The sequence below is a fragment of the Ranitomeya imitator genome, chromosome 5 (genome assembly GCF_032444005.1).
Source record: "Ranitomeya imitator isolate aRanImi1 chromosome 5, aRanImi1.pri, whole genome shotgun sequence".
Lineage (NCBI taxonomy): Eukaryota > Metazoa > Chordata > Amphibia > Anura > Dendrobatidae > Ranitomeya > Ranitomeya imitator.
In genome coordinates, this window is record NC_091286.1 from 404,672,165 (window position 1) to 404,693,324 (window position 21,160).

Sequence of the window (21,160 nt, forward strand, 5' to 3'; positions counted from 1 at the left end):
TCCACTTAACACTTGCAGCTCTCTGGCGCCCCCCTTACTCTCAGGTCAGATTAGGTACTGCACCCTGGGTAATTAGTCGCCAGAAAGGCTGCCTGCTATGTACTGGCTATTGGGCACGCTGCAGCGACGCGATAACTACTCCCACTCAGGCAGGAACAATAATTATCAAACCCGCAGTTGCTTCAGCATAATCCAACAGTCAGCACACTTTCGCTGCCACCAGCTTCGATTAAACGGGTCCGAAGCTAACCCAACTCAACAGTAACAGTAGCGTTTTCCCTTCAGAAGACTTAGGGTACGGTTTTTAGAGCATGGAGAAGAACTAACATATAATAGTATATCCCATTAAAAATTAGGCAGTGCGTTATCAAAAATATTTTATAAAGAAGTTACAAATGAGACAATTGCAAATATGTACATGGGTAATTATAACATAAAGGGAATAACTGAGAAAAGCAACACTCACATGTTTAAAGCATGACAGGCATCCAGGCTAGTGGAGTTTTTCCATATGTCCCAGCTCATTTGGACGTGCTGCTGGCTTCAGAAGACAAGCAGTCCAGAAGGAGACATCAGCAGAAGAGACTGAGCTGGGGCTCCTGCCACAAACTTAATACCTTAAGGCTTTGACATCACAGAAGGGCTGGCTTATTCAGACCCTCCTCTCTCTACATTCTGCCTAAACTTTAAACTATTCTCTCTAATTTCTATAACTTCACTACAAAACATGTCAGAGTCCTATGTTATGTTTGCTAATGACAGGTGTTATGAAGGCAATCCAGAAACACAGTGTGCTTAGCGATCAGAGCGCACACAGTGATCTGACAAATACCCAAAAATACAAGAACGAGCTCTGAGACGTGGAAACTCTGTAGACTGCACACCTGATCCTATCCTAAACACAACTAAAAGCGGCTGTGGATTGCGCCTAACAACTACCTAGGCAACTCGGCACAGCCTAAGAAACTAGCTAGCCTGAAGATAGAAAAATAGGCCTGACTTGCCCCAGAGAAATTCCCCAAAGGAAAAGGCAGCCCCACATATAATGACTGTGAGTAAGATGAAAAGACAAAACGTAGGGATGAAATAGATTCAGCAAAGTGGGGCCCGATATTCTAGGACAGAGCGAGGACAGTAAAGCGAACTTTGCAGTCTACAAAAAACCCTAAAGCAAAACCACGCAAAGGGGGCAAAAAAAAAACCACCGTGCCGAACTAACGGCACGGCGGTACACCCTTTGCGTCTCAGAGCTTCCAGCAAAAATAAAAGACAAGCTGGACAGAAAAAAAGCAACAAAAAAGCAAAAAGCACTTAGCTATACAGAGCAGCAGGTCACAGGAACAATCAGGAGAAGCTCAGATCCAACACTGAAACATTGACAAGGAGCAAGGATAGCAGCATCAGGCGGAGTTAAGTAATGAAGCAGTTAACGAGCTCACCAGAACACCTGAGGGAGGAAGCTCAGAAGCTGCAGTACCACTTGTGACCACAGGAGTGAATTCAGCCACAGAATTCACAACAGTCCTAACATACTCATAATTCATCTCGGATTAACGGAGCATTCCAATGAGATCAAATATGTCCTCTCTGGGATACATTTTTCCAGAGAAAACCCTACTTCTTTACCAGATGGAGTTAGAAATCCGAGTTTCAAGGGATGGGTACCTACACCGAGTGGGAATACGAATATATATTTTCGTGTTCTTACCGTAAACATGGTGCATAATATCATACCAAAACCAAACAAAGGATCTTTCATGAATTTTGGAGCCACTTTACCAGTTCTGACTAGTGAAGGTGGGAGGGGTGAGGGACTTTCCTCTGAGCCTGGAATTTACGACCCCAGGGCAATAAAACCCCCTTCTAGCATACAGTCCGTAGCCCAGAGAGAAACAAGTAGAGTCAGCTAGTGAAGGGGGGGTTTAGCCCACCTCATGAGCTGACGAGCAACTAAACTTATATGATATTTCATACCATATCGTGACAATATGTAACATTTTTTGGGGAAAAAATGTGGTCAATTTAAGGAGCGCTATGGCTATAGAGCACACTGCAATAGATTAGTGGTGAACAAACCTTTTCTTGAACCACTACGCATTTCGGCAGCGGACTGCTACCTTTCTCACGCGTATTGGTGCAATAAAAGGTTTGTTCACCACTAATCTATTGCAGTGTGCTCTATAGCCATAGCGTTCCTTAAATTGACCACAGTTTTTCCCAAAAAAATCGGTGTATAGATGGTACTGCATACCGTGGGATTCTATGAGCTGTCCCAGGCCGAAGTTGTAGATGGAGAAGAGTAGGAGTCCTAGAACAGAGCCTTGAGGAACACCGACAGACAAGGGGCGAAGTGAGGAGGTGGTGTGGGGAGGGAGACACTGAATGTTCGGTCTGTCAGATATAACAAGATCCAGGATAGGGCCAAGTCTGTGATGCCAAGAGATGAGAGGATCTGTAGCAGAATCTCAGACACATATAGTCCAGTAGGAGTGGTAGTCCCAGCAACAGCCGGCATAGTGTCTTCAGGCGTCACAAGCTTTTGCTGGCAACGGGCGGTCTCCAGTTTTGCCTGCTGAGCCCCTTGTCCATTAATCTGTGCAACAAAAGTGTGGGGAAGGGTTGCTGCAAAATTCTCTGTCCTACACTCCCTGAAAGAAGTTATGTCGCTTATCCATGTTATGTAAATAAAAGCTTATAACCTGACGTTAAATTCATCCATTGTTTGTATAAATTATTCTTTTTAAAGCTGAAACCCTCCGAAATGTGGTTTAAGTTAGGAAAATGAATTGGCATCAATGCAGAAATATTGATAATTTATACAACCAATGGATGAATTTAATGTCAGGTTATAAGCTTTTATTTACATAACACATAGTAACATAGTAACATAGTTAGTAAGGCCGAAAAAAGACATTTGTCCATCCAGTTCAGCCTATATTCCATCATAATAAATACCCAGATCTACGTCCTTCTACAGAACCTAATAATTGTACTAACTAACTAATTGTAATAACACAGATAAGCGACATAACTTCTGTCAGGGAGCGTATGCGTGCTCCGCTGCACACCTGTGAAAGATAGGGAGCACACCGCAGGATCCGGCAGCTGGTACCTGCTTCTCATTGCAAGCACCGCTGCTTAGCGGAGCGCCCGACGCTTTGCGCGGTCACTAACTCTCGGGGGCCCTGACTCAAGCTCTGCTGAGGCACGACTCCGCTCTGTCTCTCTTGCTGCAGAGTGCAGTCCACCCCCGCTGCTTCTCTCTCTGCCGGCGGGAAAACTCTCCCTTTTTCCCACGCTTCATGCTCCCTGCCTGGTCTTACCACACCCCCTCTCACCAGGTCATGGATCCTGTCCGTTTCCCCATTTCTTCCCTCCGGCAACATTGGACGCAGCCTCGACAGTTCCGGACCGGGCATCGCAAAGGTACCCGCAGCCCGGTCTTTCTCCTTACACTATCAAGGACTTATACTGAATGCAGTGATACAGGATAGGGACTAAGGCTATGTGCACACGTTCAGGATTTGCAGGAGAAAATTCTGTTGTATTTCCAAATGTGTAGGCAGGAAGAAAGTTGTGTAAAATATATTTACTTTTTTTCCACATTTTTGCCATACTTTTTGTTACGTATTTTTCCCATTGGTATGGGTGAAATACGCTTTTTGAATTGACATTGGGTAGATTTTAATCTGCTGCAAATCTGCAAGGAAAAAATAAGCAGCGTATGCATGAGACTTCAGAGATCTCATTCACTTCGCTTGTACTGTAAAACCTTCCATATTTTCCGAATGCACATAGCCTTACAGGTTAATTGGGAGAGTCATAGACTGAATAATTTATATTATTACGTACCATCCTCTCTAGTTATATATGGTGCCATGCCTTATTATATAGCTTCCTCTGCTGTTATGTACAGTGAATTATTGTTATTTTTGTTATTCACAGCGCCCTCTCTTATTGCATAGTCCCCTCTCTTGTTAGATATAAAATGACTGCTGATGGAGCAGCCGGTGACCCGACGACCAGTCCATCAGCTTCTCCATTAGAAAAGAAGCTTTCCAATGCTCCATCAGCCGACATTGCATTATACATCTAAAAAGACAGGACAGTATGTAATAAAGACAGGGGACGCTATATATTCCGATATGTAAGGGGTGGTGCTGTACATAACAAGAGCAAGCACTGTTTAATAAGGGATGGTAATATACATAATAAAGGAGACTATGTAACATATAAAGTACCTTGCAAAAGTATTCAGCCCCCTGGAACTTTTCAACCTTTTCCCACATATCATGCTTCAAACATAAAGATACCAAATGTAAATTTTTGGTAAAGAACCAACAACAAGTGGAACACAATTGTGAAGTTGAACGAAATTTATTAGTTGTTTTAAATTTTTGTGGAAATTCAAAAACTGAAAAGTGGGGCGTGCAATATTATTCGGCCCCTTTAACTTAATACTTTGTTGCGCCAACTTTTGCTGCGACTACAGCTGCAAGTCCCTTGGGGTATGGCTCCATCAGTTTTGTACATCGAGAGACTGAAATTCTTGCCCATTCTTCCTTGGCAAACAGCTTGAGCTCAGTGAGGTTTGATGGAGATCGTTTGTGAACAGCAGTTTTCAGCTCTTTCCACAGATTCTCGATTGGATTGAGGTCTGGACTTTGACTTGGCCATTCTAACACCTGTATACGTTTATTTGTGAACCATTCCATTGTAGATTTTGCTTTATGCTTGGGATCATTGTCTTGTTGGAAGACAAATCTGCATCCCAGTCTCAGGTCTTTTGTAGACTCCAACAGAGTTTCTTCAAGAATAGTCCTGTATTTGGCTCCAGCCATCTTCCCATCAATTTTAACCATCTTCCCTGTCCCTGCTGAAGAAAAGCAGGTCCAAACCATGATGCTGCCACCACCATGTTTGACAGTGTGGATGGTGTGTTCAGGGTGATGAGCTGTGTTGCCTTTACGCCAAACATATCATTTGAAATTGTTGCCAAAAAGCTCGATTTTGGTTTCATCTGACCAGAGCACCTTCTTCCACATGTTTGGTGTGTCTCCCAGGTGGCTTGCTGCAAACATTAAACAACACTTGTTATGGTTATCTTTGAGAAATGGCTTTCTTCTTGCCACTCTTCCATAAAGGCCAGATTTGTGCAGTGTATGACTGATTGTTGTCCTATGGACAGACAGTCCCATCTCAGCTGAAGATCTCTGCAGCTCATCCAGAGTGATCATGGGCCTCTTAGCTGCATCTCTGATCAGTCTTCTCCTTGTTTGAGATGAAAGTTTAGAGGGACGACCGGGTCTTGGTAAATTTGCAGTGGTATGATACTCCTTTCATTTCAATATGATCGCTTGCACAGTGCTCCTTGGGATGTTTAAAGTTTTGGAAATCATTTTGTATCTAAATCCGGCTTTAAACTTCTCCACAACAGTATCACGGACCTGCCTGTTGTGTTCCTTGGTCTTCATGATGCTCTCTGTGATTCAAACAGAACCCAGAGACTATTGCAGAGCAGGTGCATTTATACGGAGACTTGATTACACACAGGTGGATTATATTTATCATCATTAGGCATTTAGGACAACATTGGATCATTCAGAGATCCACAATGAACTTCTGGAGTGAGTTTGCTGCACTGAAAGTAACGGGGGCCGAATAATATTGCACGCCCCACTTTTCAGTTTTTGAATTTCCACAAAAATTTAAAATAACCAATAAATTTAATTCAACTTTACAATGGTGTTCCACTTGTTTTTGGTTCTTCACCAAAAATTTACATTTGGTATCTTTATGTTTGAAGCATGATATGTGGGAAAAGGTTGAAAAGTTCCAGGGAGCTGAATACTTTCGCAAGGCACTGTATATTTTGAGAAAAGGATACAACACTCACCGTTACTTCTAAAAAAAAGGTTAATGTCCCATATTCCATGTGGTGGGACAATCGTTTACCATGCAGGGGGAGCTGGGAAGTGCATGTTAAAGGATTGTCCCGCCACACGGAATAAAGTACATTAACTTTTTTTTAAGAAGCAATAGTGAGTGCTGTTTCTTTTTCTCAAAATTGAATGCACTTGGTCTTCAACACATTTTTCATGCACCATCTAGCTCATTATCAGGTGGTATGCTTTATACTAAGGACTGATTCAGACTGCAGTCAACAGTTTGGTGCGTTTTTTTTTTTCAGTTTGTTTTTTTTCACTGGTACTGTAAAGCACAGCTAAGGCCTCTTTCACACTTCAGTCTTTTGGCGTCAGTTTGAAACCGCCATTTTCGTCAAATAGCGGATCCGCCATTTTCCCATAGACTTGCATTAGCGACGGATTGTGGCGGATGGTCGTCTGTTCCATCCGCCATGTGACGGATCTGTCGAGATGTGGCAGACGTCGTCTAGACATTGACGGACATTGTAACGTTTTTTGTCGGCACCGAAATGGCGCTTCGCGTCTGCCATTTCCTAGAATGGGCGCATATGGGCGACGGATCCATCGCGATCTGTCATTTGGCGGATCCGTCGCCCCAATCCGCTTTTTTAATTGAGCATGCTCCAAAAAGTGGATACTTTGCCCACACAACCCCAAAACTATATAAACAGGACAGGTGGGCTTCATTCCTCAATGTGCCATCAAGCAGAAAGAGAATACAGTGCCAGCCAGCAAGACAGACCCTGCCAGCAAGACAGACCCTGCCAGCAAGTTTCCAGTAGCCAGTCACATTTCCCTGTACTTTGTATAGCCAATCACATTGAGATCCTCGGTTTCCAAAAAACGGATCCGTCAAAAAACGGTTCCAACGGATGTAAAAATGGTCGCAACGGTTCTAACAGATCCGTTTTTTTTATGCATCTGTGTAACGGATATGTAAAAAAAAACGGATCCGTTAGAACCGTTTTCTTGACAATTTTGACGGATCCATCGATCCGTCACGATGTCGGAGCAGACTGATGACAAACAACTGAAGTGTGAAAGAAGCCTAAGTTGTGTAAAAAAAGGCAGCAAAAACTCAACGTGTGAACATAGCCTTATTGTCTCCGATCACCTTTGTCACACTGGGGGAAGCCACTCAGGCAAACTGGTCTGTATGGTAACCTGATGTCTTCCCAAATCACCTTGTGACTGGTTTATAATGGAACCTGACTACAAAACAATTTAATTAGAAAAATGTCCAATTAAAACACAAAACATTTTAATCATGAGTTAAAGAAGTTGCCTACACTTGAACAACTCCTTTCATACCCCACGATTAGCCCCAATAAAATAAAAAAGCCTATACTTACCTCCCATGCTGGTGCCGTTTCTAGCGCTGGCGTCACTGTCTCCTCCTTCAGACAAATTGAACAGGAAGATGAAGTCCAGGCTGCAGCTGATCCCTGACGTCTCTTCATGTTCAATTTGTCAGAAGACGGAGACAGTGACGCCAGCGTTGATTGAGTGTCGGGGTCCCGTGTCACATAACTGCATGAGATCCCCAGGGAGAGCAAGTGCAGACACTGCGATAACAGAGTATAGGCTTATTTATTTTATCGTGGCCAAAAGTGGGGTATGACAAGGGGTTATCCAAGTAGTGGACAACACCTTTACATAGTCACAATGTTATATACAGTATATCTCATTCAGAAATCCTTTTTTAACATATGTATTTTATTCACGTTATTCAGAGATGGAACAAGGACATATTAAAGCCTATAGGGCTTTTCACATGCCTATGTTTTTTTGCAGCGGAATGCAGAAAATTCATTCTGCTCATGCACCACTTCAGTGAAGAAAGGCACAAGAGGACTGAGGATGACTCAAGAGGCGTACCATCATGTTATTCAAGGAAAATGGGCTGAAACAATGCAGCCACTTCAAACCTTTGGATCCACTCAGTGGACACCCCAGACCTAATTTTCAGTCAGCATGGCATATATCATATTTTCATTTTCTGAGGAAAATTACAATGCTAGCGACAAAGTCATAGGTTTAGAATGTTGTCTACTTATACAACTGCATAGTGGGAAGAGTTTAAAGCCGGAGTCACACTACTGTAGAATACTGGCGATTGCTACACAAGAAAACATCGCATAGCATTCGGACCAGTGTTAATCTATGGGGCAGTTCACATCACTGTATTTTTTCTCAGGTGTATTCGACATGCGTGTAAAATAGTGACATGCTGCGATAGTACGCGTATATCGTCCGACACTCGCCAATGTAAGCCTATGGGTGCGAGAAAAACTCGGACACCACATGGACCATTTGTCTAGCTTGCGACAAATATGCACACATTTTCCTCATTTCAGCCCATTGAGCCATTAAATTCAATGAATAAAATCAGTGAGAAATGTTAAGCCTTACACATGTCATATGGATACCATACGGATACATAGGTGCGAGAAAATCGCATCATCCTATTGCAAACGCATTACACACGGATGACCATATGGAGAACACTTGTGCAACTCTCAGCAGGGAGACTCAGACCGATTTTCCAGACGTTTAGTGTGATGCCGGCCTAAGGGTGGTTACACATAGGGAGAAATTATTAACGGGTTGTCTACCTTAATGGACTTTTTTTTGCTAATTAAATGCACGTGTTTGGGTCTGAAAATAATTTATGGAATTGGTTTTCCTTAAAAATGTTGTACGGTTTGCCTTCTATAGCCTCTGTGATACTCTATTTATTGCTGCCGTTCTGAAGGCATGACAGGAGAGTTCTCACCTTTTTTTTTACCTGACTTTTCTGAGCAGCTCTTAGCTGATTTATGCACTCAAACCCAGGGGCGTACATAGAAATCATGGGCTTCCCTCCCAAAAGTAAAAAAAAAAATTCACTGGTGGGCCCAGCTCATCATCTTGTGTCTCCTCACAGCCTCAGCTCCTCACACTCCGCCTCCAACAGCCGGTAGCCACCCTCACATGTGCAACTACTTCCGGCCAGGCCCAGCATACACTGCTGTCTCTCGCTGGAAAGCTAAGTCAGCCAGGAGGCTTGGCGTCTTCATGCAAATTCAGCCAGAGAGTTCAGCCGGGAGCAGTGCAGGACTAGAAAGGAGGAATTAGGAGGAACCAAGTACAGAGTGATGGCGGCGCACATATTTAATTAAAGGTACACGGCACAACACAGCCCAGGGGTGGACACCAACAGCTGGGGGCCTCTGTGCAAGAAATGCGTCTGGGCCCCCCTCCTTTTATGGCGACAAAGCTACGTATATATAATGTGATGCAGTCACCCGTGCTGCAGCTAAGGGGCGCTGTGTGTGCTCCTCGGGATACGCATGGAGGCGTGTCTGTAAGGGTATGTGTCCACGTTCAGGATTGCATCAGGATTTGGTCAGGATTTTACTCAGGTAAAATCCTGACCAAATCTGCACCTGAGGTCACTGGGAGGTCACCTGCGTTGTCCTTGCGTTGTTTCAGCAATGTAAGGACATGCTGCGTTCCTGAAAGACGCGCCGCATGTCTGTTTCCGCGGGTATGCCGCATGCGTCTTTTAATGCATAGTGGAGATGGGATTTCATGAAATCCCCTCCACTATGCTGTAACATCTGGACCCTGCGTGTTTGACGCTGCGGCTCAACGCAGCATCAAATATGCAGCGTTTCCAGAACGTGGAAATATACCCTTATGGTGATAATGAAACAGTGTCCGGCATGACTGGAAATGGCAGTTATGTGTCTCAGAGGGATTCTGCGCTGTAAGCCTGAAGTAATGTTGTTGTTCTGGGAACTGTAGTCCCACAAGTATTTGTATAGTTTGTAAAGGGAGGGTTGCAGGGTTAGTCAGAGAGCTGGGCGGGTCTGGCTAACCACACACCTCCCACCTATGGGAGTGGTTACAGGTACATAATGTGACCATGGTGTGGTCACATGATTGCTATGATGGAAAGTGTGTAGGTCCTGGATGGCTTGTGTGTTGGGAGGTCCTGTGTGTGGACCGGATCCCTGAATAGTGCACGGAAAGGCCGAATGTGCAGAGTCGTGACGGCTACTGTATTGCGGAGCTACCGACCTTTGGAGGGCCTGGACTGTCGTGAGTGCCCTGGTCGCCACTACAGTGATCGATCCCTATTAGGCTGCTTCCCATGAGAGAGTGTGGACTGACAAGGAGTCAGCGTGTGGAGCAGGAGCTCCAGAAAGGTAACTCCAGATAAAGTGTGTTATAATAATGGCAGAGAAATATCTGCCAGTGGAACAGACTGTCGCTGATTACCAAATTCCGTGGATGTATATAATGAACTGTGCGGTCACCCATGGTAACTGGACGAAGTAAGGACCAGCATGTTTAGAGACTGCAACTTAATGCCATCGGTTGATGCCTATTGCGTTCCATGAAGTGTAATGGACTATGTGTAGGCCTGTGATATATAACATGGCCTCAAGTGGTTTATAAGTGCAAAATAAACCAAAATAGACTGTTTATGTGGAAAAACGGTGCCTGTCTACATTTATCCCATTGCCAAGCGAGTGTCCCCCAATACATTCTGTCTTACAATAAATATATACCGTGTTTTTCTGACTATAAGACACACTTTTTCCCAAAAAACTTGGGGCGAAAATGGGGGGTACGTCTTATAGTGTGAACCTGGCAATGCTGCAGCGGTGGACGGTGCGAAGTGCACCTGAGCAGGGTCCCTTCTTCAGGATGCCGGAGGCAGAAATGTGGGTGCGCCAAATTCAATAAGCGCTATCTCACGTATGGTGGAGAATGCGCGCAACAGTCCAGAAAGCACGTGTGGACATGATTGCTGTAACTTGGCGGGGTTATGAAGTTTTGCTGTGGATCGGCGGGTCCACGAAGCTTGCAAGAGTCTGGCTGTAACTTGGCGGGGTTACAACGTTTGCTGTGGATCGTCGGGTCCACGAAGTTTGCGGTGCAGAGCCTTCTGGAGAGGAGCTGCAGTTGCAGCAAGAGGTTCTGCCGCAGCTGGAGCTGCAGTGGCAGCACAGCGGCTTGTGATCGGCAGCCGGAGGTTCCGGCAGTTTGTGACTGCAGCTGGAGCTGTGGCAGTACCAGCAGGAGCTAGTGAGGTGTCATTAAAACATTGGTGGTCCAGGTCGTACAAACTCTTGAAGGTCCAGTGCAAGCCCAGAGACATATTGGAGACTGGCCTACCGCCTCAATGCATTAACCTAACGATCCCTGTGTGGCCTATTTATATATTAAAAAAAACAAAAAAAAAAACCAGGTCCCTCGCATCATGTTCTCATTCACTTTATGCAGTTAATAGCCCTTTGTGTCTGTACTGCTACATACTTAGGCAGTTAACTGGTTCATGCAGCTTTACATGAACACCCGAGCCTTACACTATGGCCAGTCCGAATAACTAAAGAAATTGTTACCATCCACCTCTCGTGTCTCCCCTTTTCCTCATAGTCTGTAAGCTTGCGAGCAGGGCCCTCATTCCTCCTGGTATCTGTTTTGAACTGTAATTCTGTTATGCTGTAATGTCTATTGTCTGTACAAGTCCCCTCTATAATTTGTAAAGCGCTGCGGAATATGTTGGCGCTATATAAATAAAAATTATTATATTATTATTATTATTGGTGTACTGTGCGAACTGGGGCCTGAGAGTACCGTGGGGAGTCCACAGGGTGTACCACAGGGAAGGAGTGGTGTCCCTAAAAGTGGGCGGTGACCCAAACAGGAATGGTTGCCCAAAAAGGGGTGGGGTTCCAAAAGGGGGTGGTAACCCAAACAGGGATAGTTGCCCAAAAAGGGGTGGAATCTCAAAAGGGGGTGGTAACCCAAACAGGGATAGTTGCCCAAAAAGGGGTGGAATCCCAAAAGGAGGCGGTAACCTGAACAGGGATAGTTGCTCAAAAAGTGGTGGAATCCCAAAAGGGGTGGTAACCCGAGCAGGGATAGTTGCCCAAAGGGGGGTGGAGTCCCAAGGAATGGTAGTTTCCCAAAAGGGGGCGGAGTGTCCCGAAGGGGTGCCGCAGACGAACTATTGCCCGGGGCAAGTGCATTATGTGTGTCCAGTCTGCTATGTGAACGATCCACCCAGCGAGAGTTTACGGGGGGTGCCCTGCGGATGCATGAGAATGAAATGTGTGGACTGGTCAATTCTGGGAGCCCAATGACTAGCGAGAGTTGCACCCGAGGGATTTGAAATACCCAATAGGAAGGTCAGAGTCACCTGCATCCATGGGCGCACTAAAGACTATCCAGTGGCCAGGGTGGTCGTCGAGATTGCCAGGGACAGTGCAATCCATGATGTCACTGTAGTCTCAAACTTAACCTGTCTGGTGATATATTATATATATATATATATATATATATATATATATATATATATATATATATATATATTAATATTAGATGTATAAAACTAATTTTATCTACTTCTGAACCACTCATCGACAATAATCGTACAGGCAGTCCAAATGTTCTAAAACGTCGCTGCATGTAATCTTGAACTTGTGAGAGCAGTGAGTAGGCTGTCAGACACAGCCAGACTCCCCATAGGGAAGGCACAGATGGTTTAGCTCTGTCTCTGCCTTCCCATTGCTGCATACACAGCACTAAACAGGTACGATGATCACAGCATATAGGAAGTGCTGTCAGCGCTTCTTTGTCAAAACCCAGGGGTCAGGTGATCACTGGGAAGGAGAACTAAGAGACATCAGCTCTACTATCTAGCCAGGAGACTGAATTTCCCCTTTGAAGTTGCATTCCCACAATGTTTCTGATATTCTGCACCTTTTGTTGTAATTAATGAATTACAAATAAAGTGCATAGTGCAAATATTAGCATTTACCATGAACTGTATATGGGCTTCAGCCTGATCCTAATAACCGTGATAGGTGCCTATGAAAGGCCGGTATTCATGAATTAGAATTGATTCCATATTTTCTCTACATGGTGGTCTTTTTTCTTATTTTAGGCAATGCAATTTCCCCTGTGCAGATAATTATTTTGTGTCCCGATGCTCCCGCACTCCTCGTATGTTCCTAAGCTTGACCTCACTGAATTCTATCATACTATTTTATCTGATGTTAATAATAAAAATTCAGTTTTTTACTATATAACATTTGTTGCAATTTATCGTCGTGCCTCTGTACGCTATTGAGGTTGGGTTTGTAGAGTTTCATAAGAGTATTAAATAATATAAAATTTAGTCCCCAGGCATAACTAAAAAAATGCAAAAATCATTTGAATATTTGAATGAGAAACATTTTCAAGGTTCTCCAACCCGTATGTACAAAAATACAAATGTGCCTAGGCAGTCATGGGGGTAAATGGCTTGGTCTTGAACTGAACTGTACAGTGTCCACCTGAGCTGCATAGACACTTAAAACTAGGTCAGGTGCACATGTAATGTTTGAGGATGAAGGGAAAGCCAAAGAGAAAGTGAGAATGAGTACAAGGCAAGGGGGGAAGGGGAGAAAAAAAAGAGAGCAGGATTGTATCAGAAATAGAGACATGACCATTTGAGTCATGTTAGAATAAGGGCTCATTCAGTCATCCGTGGAAATCGGTCCGATCTCTGACCGCGAAGCACGGACTTGGCCCTTGCTCTCCTGACCCTTTTCAAACCACATACATGTCCAGATTGTTCGACTACATAAATATATAAAATTTGTGAGCAATCTGGAAGTGTTTGCATATTATTTTCTAAGAGCACTTCCAGGACTTATTCATGTTACATATTGAATAAAGCAAGTGATTTTTTTTATCTACAGGTTTTTGACCATTTATAAAAATGGGTCCACCGGAAGAAAAACATTCACAAAAGGCTGTACCAGGAAGAAGTCCTATACCTGCTGTAGACCGCCCTCATAGCAACTTGTCAACTAGAAGAACTCATCAAGGGAAAGCACTGGAAAAGCCTGGCTCATCCGGCAAAGTTCAAGAGCCACACAGTGCCAGTGAGCCACCTAAAGTGCTCAACGGAGCAACCACTGCCAAGTATACACCAACTTCCAAGGAATCTGGGGCTCTTCCTCCAGTCCGTGATGTCCCTACAAGACAAGGTAGAAGCAGATCTGTAGATTTTCTTCAAGATCATCTTACTCAGGGGGATATTTCTAAAATTGAGATAGAAAGCCGTGGGCAACGAGACAATCAGGAGTGGCATTACCGCTTCTTTAGCGCATCAGGTATCTCACAGTAAATTTGCTAATCAAAGAACCAATGATATTCCTCAATCTTATCTGAAAGCTATAGATATATATATATAAATAGAGAGAGCGAGAGAGACTGTATATATGTTTTCACGAATATTTGAACCCATGGATCCATTATATGTCCATTTTTCAAGCCGGCGAGAAAATCTCGCCATATGGATGACACACGGATATATTTTTGAGAAAAAAATTGCTTCCTCGCATTGAATACGGATCACTGTTCAGGAACTTTTCTGCATATCTTGGCTGTAAAAAACGGACCGTATTTTTATACGTTATGTCTGACCCCGGCCTAAAGAGGAAAAAAAGTCTGTCAGTCATCTCAACTGGCTCTCCCATACGTAGGAGCGTTCCTGGGGGCTTATCTCAGAGAGAGCACTGTGATCTGCAGTTCGAAATCGGACATGTGCATTCGACATTTCTCCTATCAGTCGGCCGGTGCCACAATACATATTAGACCATCAGTCGAACCCATCAATATCAGCGAGTTCAGACCACATTAGAAAAGAGTACAAGAGTCTTTAGGCGCTCGCCATTTTGATTGCGCTTTGACACAGCGTTTTGGTGTATTTGTATAGCATTTATTCTGAACGCTATATGCATCCTCACCTACTACCTTTTCTGACCCCCTATTACCCGTGTGAAGCTTTTGTAATCTTGTACACAGTATGCCATGTTGTGCCGGGTTATTATGCTTGGTAGCTGGGTGTAGTCACACTCCAAAGACACTGATAGGGAATTTAGATTGTGTGCTCCATTGGGGAGAGTGATGATGTCTGTAAAGGAATATGTGTGTGGTGCAGGCTATGCCCTGGCATGTCCCTGCCACTCATTCTGCTTCGCCGCCTGCTGTTCATGACTTCATGTGCTGTGAGGTAAAGGCTGGGGAGGGAGAAGAGGGAGGGAGGGCTCCATGACAGACAAATCTGAGGAAACGAAACTAGGAGTCACTGAGTGAATAAGCAGTGACAGATTGACAGAAGTCATCACTGATCTCCAGAAGAGGACGACCCGCAAGAGACTAGGAGAAGGTAATGTAATGGAGGCTTTGTACATGGCCGAGGGTTCCAGGGAGTAAAGTCTGTAGGAATATACGTCAGGTCTGTGATCTGTGCTACAACCTCGGCACTTAGTTGTTAACTACAGGCACGGAGAAACTACGTCACGCCGTCTTTATCAGGATATTAAAGGGTGGAATAATGACCGCTATAAATCAGATGTCACACTGTGAAAAGATTGCTAACGTGATGTCTACAAATGGCGGGATTTAAACAAGCGGTATCCTACGAAGCGCTGCCTACGTGTATGACCAGCAGGGGGCGCTGTGCAGAGTCCAATCTCATCCATTCTGGTCTTCTTCCTCTCACAAGATTTCACTGCTATTTTTACAGTCATTAGGAAACCCCCTGTGTGGAAACACTGCGCCTCCCAGCAAAGCTGGACTAAGGCTACGTTCAGACTAGCGTTGTGCTGGTGTGCGTCGGGTTAGCGTCGGGCGACGCAGCGGCGACGCACGCGTCATGCGCCCCTATGTTTAACATGGGGGACGCATGCGTTTTTGTTTGTTGCGTTTTGCGACGCATGCGTCTTTTTTTGCCGCAAGCGTCGGACCAAGAAAACGCAACAAGTAGCATTTTTCTTGCGTCCGATTTTCGGCAAAAAACGACGCACGCGTCGCAAAACGCAGCGTTTTTGCGTGCGTTTTGCCACGTTTTTGTGTGCGTTGTGCGTTGCGTCGCCGACGCAGCGGCGCACAGCGCTAGTCTGAACGTAGCCTAATTGAAGTTTTTAACATCTGCTAACATTAAAGGGGTTTTCCACCTTTGGTGACTTTTTTTTGCACTAAAATGCATGTATGTAGAGCTAAAAATGATTTCTGCTACTGGGTTTCATAAAGAAAATGTTGCCCTGTTTTGCCTTTAGATGCTCTTTGTTTCAACTTTGAAGTGGTCTGTGGACATAAGTCAGCTGAGAAGAGCTTAGAAAAGGACAGATAAAGTTACAAATGCCTCATGAGACCTTCACAGCTCGGCTGACTGACTGGTTCTCAGTTTACTCATTCTGCAGCCAGCAATGCACAGTGCAGTACAGAGTATAGCAATCAAGTGGTGCAAAGTTTTTAATGGAGCTCAAGTGCAGAAATTATTTTTTAGCCCCAATTCTATGCAGTTAATTAAAAAAACACATTCAAGTTGAAAAACACTGGAATTTTTAAATGTGTTAATAAAAGGGATACCTTTGGCTTGCAGTGGATCTTTCACCAAATGTTTCAAGTAGCACTGGACACAATGTAAGAGTGGTTACAAAGAGGAATATAACTTTTTTTTTTTTTTCAAATTTCATCTCTCTGTTGCGGAGATTAGGAATCAAAGTACTTGGCACCTAATAAGTTAACTTTTTTTTTCTTAAAGAAGCACTCCCATCAAAATTGCATCCTCTTAATATATTGCAGTCATCATATTATATAGCACTGTGTACTTACAATTGCTAATTTTGCTCAATTCTTCTCTTTTAAAGTCTATGACATCACATGATTAAATACTGGCTAGATGAAACCTTCTTAGCTCTACGTAGAAACAGGAGGTACATTTTCTCGGTATGAGTCATAAGGCACTGCAAAAGTCCCTGGAATGGTGGGGAAGAGCGGAGCAGGAGTTGAAGAGGGGGATGAAAAATGTACGGACAGGACATTTCCTGTTTCTATATACAACAGAGAAAAGGGAAGAATTAGGCTGGGTAGAAAGGCAAAATGAGCAATTGTAAGTACAATGTGCTATATAATATGATGATTGCAATATTTTGAGAGGATAACATTTTTGATGGGAGTGAGTTAAGCTGTGTCACATTACAAACCCTTCTATCAGCACTTTTCCTCTCATAGCACTGTTGGCTCTGCTTTACGACGACTGCCCCACAATGCCTGTGCAGAGATGAGAGCTCAGTGTCAGTATCACAGTTATATCTGTTGTGCTCAACGTAATCTCTCTGCAATTAGATCAGTGCAGGCTCTCATTGCATCTTCCTCAATAATAATCCAGGACAGGCGTGTTACTCCTGTGTGACATGTAATGACAGCCCTGATCTCACTGCAAAGCAATTGACGTGTGATTACTGACACATCGCCAGACAGGCAATGTGGGGGGAAAGAGACAGTATAGCAGGGCTAACAGTGCTATGATAGCTGGAAGGCTTTTCTATGTGACGCAGCTAAACTCAGCTGCACTGCACCACCCACTACACTGACTCATGCAGGAGTTCACCGCTGTATCATTACATCTCACACACAGACATCTGTTGTGAGCTTTGGTTGGCATTTTATTTCCTTAGATTGTTGCTGCCTGCTTGTGATTGGTCAACATCATACAGGGAGCAGAAGTAGACGAGCCCAGTTAAATCTCTCTGGTAATGCCCACTTGAACTTATTTTTAACTATTTAGGTGCTGAATACTTTGACTAATAATATCTCCACAACAAAGAGACAAAAAAAAAAATCAAAACAGTTGTATTCTGTTCTGCAGCCAATGTTACCATATATTGTGTGTCCTGTTCAACATGAAAAATGTTGTGAAATGACCTCATTAAATTTACAAAGCCCCCTTACATAGTATGCTTTGGCAGGATCTAATGACCTTCTGATCTGTATGGGGGCCTCACAACTCTCTGCTAACAGATGATGTCACAGGGAAGAAAAGGGCGAGACAGCTGAAATTTACATGCTTGATCCTGTTGTTCTTCAGGCACATCAGCCTCAGCTAGATAAGTATGGCAGCAGTTTACTCTGCTCTCTCCATACTTGGACCATGAATATATTAATATTAGATGTATAAAACTAATTTTATCTACTTCTGAACCGCTCATCAATAATCGTACAGGCAGTCCAAATGTTCTAAAACGTTGCTGCATGTAATCTTGAACTTGTGAGAGCAGTGAGTAGGCTGTCAGACACAGCCAGACTCCCCATAGGGAAGGCACAGATGGTTTAACTCTGTCTCTGCCTTCCCATTGCTGTATACACAGCACTAAACAGGTACTATGATCACAGCATATAGGAAATGCTGTCAGCGCTTCTTTGTCAAAACCCAGGGGTCAGGTGATCACTGGGAAGGAGAACTAAGAGACATCAGCTCTACTATCTAGCCAGGAGACTGAAATTCCCCTTTGAAGCTGCATTCCGACAATGTTTCTGATATTCTGCACCTATTGTTGTAATTAATGAATTACAAATAAAGTACATAGTGAAAATATTAGCATTTACCATGAACTGTATATGGGCTTCAGCCTGATCCTAATAACCGTGATAGGTGCCAATGAAAGGCCGGTATATGACTCAGTGCATATGACCCCATATAAATAAATAAATAATAATAATAATAATAATAATAATAGAAGAAGCATAACGCGAAACGGCGCTGTCGGGGTGAGAGCGCGAGGCAGCAGGGACTTTTTGCATTCAGCACTTCACAGGTATTGTACTGCTTACAACACTATGAGTCATATGCCAGCCTTTCATTGGCACCTATCGCGGTTATTAGGATCAGGCTGAAGCCCATATACAGTTCATGATAAATGCTAATATTTGCACTATGCACTTTATTTGTAATTCATGAATTAGAATTGATTCCATATTTTCTCTACATGGTGGCCTTTTTTCTTATTTTAGGCAATGCAATTTCCCCTGTGCAGATAATTATTTTGGGTCCCGACGCTCCCGCACTCCTCGTATGTTCCTAAGCTTGACTTCACTGAATTCTATCATACTATTTTATCTGATGTTAATAATAAAAATTCAGTTTTTTATTATATAACATTTTTTGCAATTTATCGTCGTGCCTCCGTACGCTATTGAGGTTGGGTTTGTAGAGTTTCATAAGAGTATTAAATAATATAAAATTTAGTCCCCAGGCATAACAAAAAAAATGCAAAAATCATTTGAATATTTGAATGAGAAACATTTTCAAGGTTCTCCAACCCGTATGTACAAAAACACAAATGTACCTAGGCAGTCATTGGGGTAAATGGCCTGGTCTTGAACTGAACTGTACAGTGTCCACCTGAGCTGCATAGACACTTAAAACTAGGTCAGGTGCACATGTAATGTTTGATGATGAAGGGAAAGCCAAAGAGAAAGTGAGAATGAGTACAAGTCAAGGGGGGAAGGGGAGAAAAAAAAGAGAGCAGGATTGTATCAGAAATAGAGACATGACCATTTGAGTCATAAGGGCTCATTCAGTCATCCGTGCAAATCGGTCCGATCTCTGACCACGAAGCACGGACTTGGCCCTTGCTCTCCTGACCCTTTTCAAACCACATACATGTCCAGATTGTTCGACTACATAAATATATATAAAATTTGTGAGCAATCTGGAAGTGTTTGCATATTATTTTCTAAGAGCACTTCCAGGACTTATTCATGTTACATATTGAATAACCCAAGTGATTTTTTTTATCTACAGGTTTTTGACCATTTATAAAAATGGGTCCACCGGAAGGAAAACATTCACAAAAGGCTGTACCAGGAAGAAGTCCTATACCTGCTGTAGACCGCCCTCATAGCAACTTGTCAACTAGAAGAACTCATCAAGGGAAAGCACTGGAAAAGCCTGGCTCATCCGGCAAAGTTCAAGAGCCACACAATGCCAGTGAGCCACCTAAAGTGCTCAACGGAAAAAGCGTCCATCCAACAACAAAAAGCACAGAAAGCCAAGAGTCTTCAAATGTTGAAAGAAGAGCAACCACTGCCAAGTATACACCAACTTCCAAGGAATCTGGGGCTCTTCCTCCAGTCCGTGATGTCCCTACAAGACAAGGTAGAAGCAGATCTGTAGATTTTCTTCAAGATCATCTTACTCAGGGAGATATTTATAAAATTGAGATAGAAACCCGTGGGCAACGAGACAATCAGGAGTGGCATTACTGGCGTAAGAACCGCATTACCGCTTCTTTAGCGCATCAGGTATCTCACAGTAAATTTGCTAATCAAAGAACCAATGATATTCCTCAATCTTATCTGAAAGCTATACTGGGTTCTGCACCCAGAGTGCAAACTACTGCCATGAGCTGGGGTATCAGGAATGAAAAAAAAGCTGTGACTGCCTATGAGAGTCTGGCATCAATCAATAAAGGCCGAGAAGTGACTGTGGAAGCATGTGGTTTATTCATTCACCCAACTAAAAACTGGCTGGCAGCAAGTCCTGATGGGATAGTGAAAGACAAGCGCACAGGAGAGACTCTAAACGTCTTAGAGGTGAAGTGCCCGTATAAACACCGAGAGCATACAATACGTGAAGCATGCAAAGACAGAAATTTCTGCTTAACCTTGAATAGAGATTCTTATGCTCTGAAGCGACAACATGCCTATTTTACCCAGGTACAGTGCCAGATGGCCGTTTCGGGCATAAACGATGCAGACTTTGTTGTATACACCAAAATGGAGACTGCAGTTGTCCCAGTGAAATTTGACCTACATTTTTGGAAAGACACAGAACCAAAGCTAGAAAGATTCTATACGGAGGCAGTACTGCCTAATATAAAGCAGGGGGACACCCGCAAAGAAGATAAGGGTGTGTACACCCCAGAGGAATAAATAAGTGACCCAAGATTGCTGAGTAGTTATAACTGCCTAAGTTATGAGTCAGGCCAATAACGGTAACAAGTAAGAGCAACATCCCATAACCATTAGACATTGGCTTTGGAATTGCTGTAATAGTGATATTAATCAATGACTAATCTAATTACATGTGAAATTGGAAAAAACACCTATGTTTGGATACAAGTGAAAAATTATGATTTGCAACTTTAACTAGAAATGTAATATTAAAGTACATGTGTAAAATGCCGCCTTTTGTCTTCCTTTGATGTAGCCATCCTCTATTTAGCTGACCATTGACAGTCTATATGAAAATCGGAAGCAGTAGGCAGACTGACATTATTACTATGGAAAGGTTTTCACACCCAGGTAAGCGCAGAATGGGGAGCAGAGAGACAAGCTATTGGCATGGAGAGGTGTGACTTCAGAAAAGAGGCACTGCAATGTTCAAAGATTACCAG

The 21,160-nt window shown here is 43.4% G+C and overlaps 1 protein-coding gene across 1 annotated transcript; it reads left to right on the forward strand.

Moving 5' to 3' along the window:
• The first annotated feature begins 15,009 nt into the window (after window positions 1-15,009).
• On the forward strand, window positions 15,010-20,947 carry LOC138638010 (uncharacterized). The gene is made up of 2 exons (XM_069726969.1): window positions 15,010-15,144; window positions 19,567-20,947. Exon 2 carries the CDS (start codon window positions 19,587-19,589, stop codon window positions 20,694-20,696), a length of 1,110 nt encoding a protein of 369 aa, XP_069583070.1. The 5' UTR covers window positions 15,010-15,144; window positions 19,567-19,586; the 3' UTR covers window positions 20,697-20,947.
• The last annotated feature ends 213 nt before the right edge of the window (window positions 20,948-21,160 follow it).

What these genes read in the sequence shown, in the direction of transcription:
- LOC138638010 (XM_069726969.1), top strand. Translation starts at nt 19,587, where the DNA reads ATGGGTCCACCGGAAGGAAAACATTCACAAAAGGCTGTACCAGGAAGA.